Source organism: Pteropus alecto, unplaced genomic scaffold (genome assembly GCF_000325575.1).
Source record: "Pteropus alecto unplaced genomic scaffold, ASM32557v1 scaffold37, whole genome shotgun sequence".
In the NCBI taxonomy this organism is placed as follows: Eukaryota; Metazoa; Chordata; class Mammalia; order Chiroptera; family Pteropodidae; genus Pteropus; species Pteropus alecto.
The window spans coordinates 659,654-664,124 of NW_006440605.1; the positions used below are offsets into that span (position 1 = coordinate 659,654).

Consider the following 4,471-nt stretch of genomic DNA (forward strand, 5'->3'; position numbering starts at 1 on the left):
GGAAAAAACCTCTGGGTATAAGAGGGGAGAGCGCGGCCAGGGTGGTGAAGCCAGGCCAAGGACCAGGAACACAGCTGCCGGATTGGTCGATGGGGCCCAATGCGCGATGGTCCGGTCCCTTGGTTGTCACGGCCCAGCCTATCCGCGTTCAGGCGGGCCTTAGTCTCCAGGTGGTTGGGGTGGGGGACGCGGGCAGGTGTGTGTGTGTATGTGTGTGTGTGTGTGTTGGTGGGGGAGGACGGGTGACATCTAGGGATATCCCCCCCACCCCATGCTCTCGGGTTGGGCCGCGGGTACTCAGGCGCAGCCGCGGAGTAGCCGCCCCTCCTTCCAGCGCACTCCTACCCCCACCCCCACACTGGCGCGCTCCCGCCGCCTCCAGGGTCTGGATCCCGCGCGTGCGCCCGGGTGTCCCCAGCCCGCGGCAGAGGGGCGGGCCGGGCTCCCGGCGCCGAAGCCCGCAGCCCCCTCCCCTCGCCTGACAGCCGCTCGCTGCCGCCTAGGCGCTGCCACCCAGCCCCACCCCAGGCGACCCTGAGTAGAGCGGCGGGAGACCCGAGCTGGAGGTGAGCGCGGCGCCAGCAGGTGGAGCGGGCAGCCCGGACCCCAGCCCGGCTGGGGGAGGGGGATGAGCTCGGGACGAGGTTCTTTGTCTCCCCGAGCCCGAGCGCGGGCAGCCGGGACCGCTCCTCCTCCCGGCAGGTGCCGGCGTCCCTTGGGGCTGGCGAGAGGACCAGAGCGTGCGCTCCCGTCCCCCCATCCCTATCTGGAGTCTGTGTCATCCTCCTGTTACCGAGGTTGGTGGTCGGGGTCCCTAAAGAACGAGGGTTAGGGGCGTGGATCTCAGGTCCTGAAAGGGAGCGGGGCGGGGAGAAGGGGGGTGGGCTGGGACAGGCAGGCTCTGGAAGAGGGAGATAGGCGTGGGACTTGGGGACAACCACGAGCAGCTGGGCTGGTGAGTGGGTGGGTAAGTGGGAGGGAAGTGGATCGAGGCCGAGGTTTGGGCGCCTATGGGTGGAGACGCTGGGGATGGGGCAGCGAGGTGCCGGGACCCAGGTGCCCGCAAGCTGTCTAATGTTTCAGGACCTGGGATGCTGACCCGTCTGTTTCCTCATCAGGTGTAGGATGGACAAGAGGGACAAGGCCCGGGCAGGGGCCACCGCACGGGCGTCGGCTTCTCGCCCTCCCAGCCTTCCGACCCCCAGACCCCCAGGGTCTCCTCGACCCCCGCCCCCAGTAACCAGCGCGGCCCTCCGAGTTTTGGGAGCAGCGGGAGCTACGGGCCGAGGGCCCCTAGCCGGCCGAGCTGTGGGTATCCGGGCAGCCTCTCTCCCGGAATCTACTCCCAGGGTGGGACCCACGCGGAGCGCCGGGACAGGCCCCCGGGGCCCAGGTACCCCAGACTCTTTCTTTGATTCCTACACCATCTCCCTGTTCCCCTTTCCTTCTGAGGCACCAGCCTCCCCCTGATTTCCAGGGGCGCTGCATTAACTGGGCTTTCTCCCAGCAGCCTGCAGGCCCCCAGCGGCGGGGAGAGGGGAGCGGACCTCTGCCAAGACGCCAGGCCCGGGCTCTGTCTCTAGCCTGGGAGGTACCAATGGGACCACCAGGTAACACACCTCCCCCCTTCCCTTGGGAAGGGTTAGTGTCATTCTCTGGAATCTTAATTTTACACATGAATTGGAGCGTGAGAACACTTGCAGGTCACTGGGCACGAATTGGGTGAAAGCCATTCTTGGTCAGCAGAGAGCTGTATGCCCCATTTTACAGGTGGGAAAATGTGGACTTGGGAGGTCAAACAAGGAACGGGTGTCTCTGCCCTGAGCACAGCACCCACCCCTGTGCCCAGGCTAGGCCCTCTTGGGCAGAAGGGGCTCCGGCCTCCAGCTGAGGAACCTGTGAGCAGAGGAAAAACCCCAGAAGCTCCCAGAAGGAGCACCCTGAGTGCAGGGGCACGGAGAGGTACGTGACCTGGGGAGGAGTGGGGCTCCTGGGCAGTGAGAGGGACCAGCCTGGAAGTATCGATGACCCTTTGGCCTTCTGCTTTATCTCCAGACTCTTCCGGGCCCACCGCAGGCTCCCCATCCCCAGCCATCTCCCGTCGGTCCCGGGGTGCGGGCGCTGAGGTGGGGCTCCCACCGGCAGCCTCGAGTGCACGGCTCCGACCCCCGACTGACGTCCCCAGGAAATCAGTGAGCAATGCCCCGACACGCAGCACAGCAGAGCCGAGCCCCGCCGCCAGGAGGCGACCCAGCGCCAGCGGGGGCCTCCAGAGGCCAGCCTCGAGCTCCCAGGGCTCCAGCACCACCCCTTTGTCCTCCCTAGCCCGCTCTGGTGCCTCGCTGGGTGGAAGGGCTCTGGGGCATCCTTCGCAGCCCAAGTCAAAAGGGCCGCGGGCCCTGAGCCCGACTCAGGCCGCACCCCCAAGGAAGGGCACAGCCATCCTGCAGGACCGTTCTCCTTTGGCCCGATCCTCTCCGTCCGGTCCAAACGCACAACCGGCACCGCCTACCCACGTCACAGCCACTCCTTTGCGGGACACGCTCCCGCCCTCTCCACCCATTACGCCTCCTTCTCAGGCCCTAACCTGTCCTTTGGCCACGCCCTTTCCACTAGCCCCTCCTCCTCCCTCTGCTCCGCTTTCTCTGCAGACCCTCCCTTCTCCGCCGGCCACACCCCCTTTACAAGGTCCACCCACACACCTGAGTACATCTGTTCCAGAGACACCCGCCTCTCCCAGGGCCACTTTTCTGGCTCCATTCTCTCCTTCAGGTTCACCCCCTATGCAGAGTACGTCTCCCACCCAGGCTTCAACAGCTTTGCCCCCTCTTCCAACGGTCCCTTCTCCCTTGACTGCACCTCCTTTGTCGGATCCTCTGTCACCAGCCACGCCCTCTCTACAAACCTCTCTTTTTCAGGCAAAATCTCTGCGAAACTTACCCTCTTCTCTAGCCACAGCCCCTCTGCAGGACTTTTCTGCTCTGGCCACGCCTCCTCCGCGGGCCAGTCCTCCTCTATCTCCGCCCCCTTTCCAGGCCACGCTCTATACACTAGCCACGACTCCCACTCAGGACCCTCTGGTCATATCCCTTCCGGAGGCTCCTCCCTCTCCCCTGGCCACGCAACCACTGCAGACTCTATCTCCTTCAGTCACATCCCCTCTTCAGGCCACTGCCTCTCTGCTCCTACCACCTCTACAGTCCCCATCTTTTTTGGCCTCAGCCGCTCTGCAAGCCCCTCCCTCTTCCCTGGCCACGCCCCCTCCACAGACTCCAGCTCTGGCCACGCTCCCTCTACAGGCCACTCCCTCTTCTCAGACCCTGCCCCCTCTAAAGGCCCCACAGTCGGTGGCCTCGCCACCTCTGCAGACCACTCCTTCTCCAGCCAGGTCTCCTCTGCAGACTCCACCTTCTCTGGGCTCGTCCCTTCTGCAGGCCATGCCTTCTTTCCTGGCTATGGTCCCTGTACAAACCCAACCTCTGGCCTTACCCCCTCTGCAAGACCCTCCTCTCCTCGCCACGCCCCCTCTTCCGGCTCCACCTTCTTTGGCCTTGCCCTCTTGGCAGGCCTTACCCTCTCCCCTTGCCACAGCACCTCTGGAGGCCCCTTCTCCCCTAGCCATACCCGCTCCTCAGGCTCCACTTTCTCTGGCTTTGCCCCCTATTCAGTCTCTTCCCTCTCCCCCTACCTCACCCCTTCCGCAAGACTCTCCTCCCCTGGCCACGCCCACTCAAACTCCACCTTCTTTGGCCTTGCCCCCTCTGCCCGCCCCCCGCTCTCCTCTTGCCTCACCTCCTCTCCAGGCCCCACGCCGCCCCCCTACCCCAGGTCCTGATACTCCGATCCCGGGCCCACGGCTGACCCTGTCGCTGGCCCCGGCCCCTCCGCCTCCGCCCTCGCGCAGCCCGTCCAGTACGCTGAGCGGCCCGGATCTGGCGGGCCACAGCAGCAGCGCCACAAGCACGCCTGAGGAGCTGCGCGGATACGACAGCGGGCCTGAGGGCGGCGCCGCAGCTTCCCCGCCCGCCGACGCAGAGCTCGCCTCCTGCCACCCGGCCGCCTGGAGCCGAGGTCCTGCTCCGCCTCTGGCTGTCCGCGGCACCCCGGGTAAGCAGCCCTCCGGACCCGGAGGAGCTGTGGGAGAGGCGAGGTACGGGAATGGTAGATGGGCGGGGTTGGAGGCGAGGCTTCGCAGCTGGGGGATGCGGCAGCCGGGTCTAGGGGCGGAGCTGAGGGAAGGGACAGGGTCGCGGCTTCCGGCTATCTCTGTCCAGCTTGGCACCTCTCCCTGCAGGAGCGCCACTGCCTTGGCCTCCTGCTGCCGGGTCGGGCTCGGCTGACGGCCTGTGCACCATCTACGAGGCTGAAGGGCCCGAATCGGCGACCCCGGCCCCAGGCGAGCTGGATCCCGGGCCCGGGCCCGGAGCGGGTGGCGGGAAGGCGGCGGCGGGGGCGGGGGCAGCCTCGTGTG

General features: G+C 66.4%; 1 protein-coding gene across 1 annotated transcript in view; it reads left to right on the plus strand.

Moving 5' to 3' along the window:
• Positions 1–429: 429 nt before the first annotated feature.
• Positions 430–4,471, plus strand: part of PRR36 (proline rich 36) — a 4,352-nt gene continuing 310 nt past the window's right edge. The window contains exons 1-3 of the mRNA XM_025050540.1: positions 430–1,962; positions 2,056–4,107; positions 4,295–4,466. Of these exons, the coding sequence (XP_024906308.1) occupies positions 1,755–1,962; positions 2,056–4,107; positions 4,295–4,466 (2,432 nt within the window). The 5' untranslated portion in view covers positions 430–1,754. The remainder of the gene's footprint in view (positions 1,963–2,055; positions 4,108–4,294; positions 4,467–4,471) is intronic.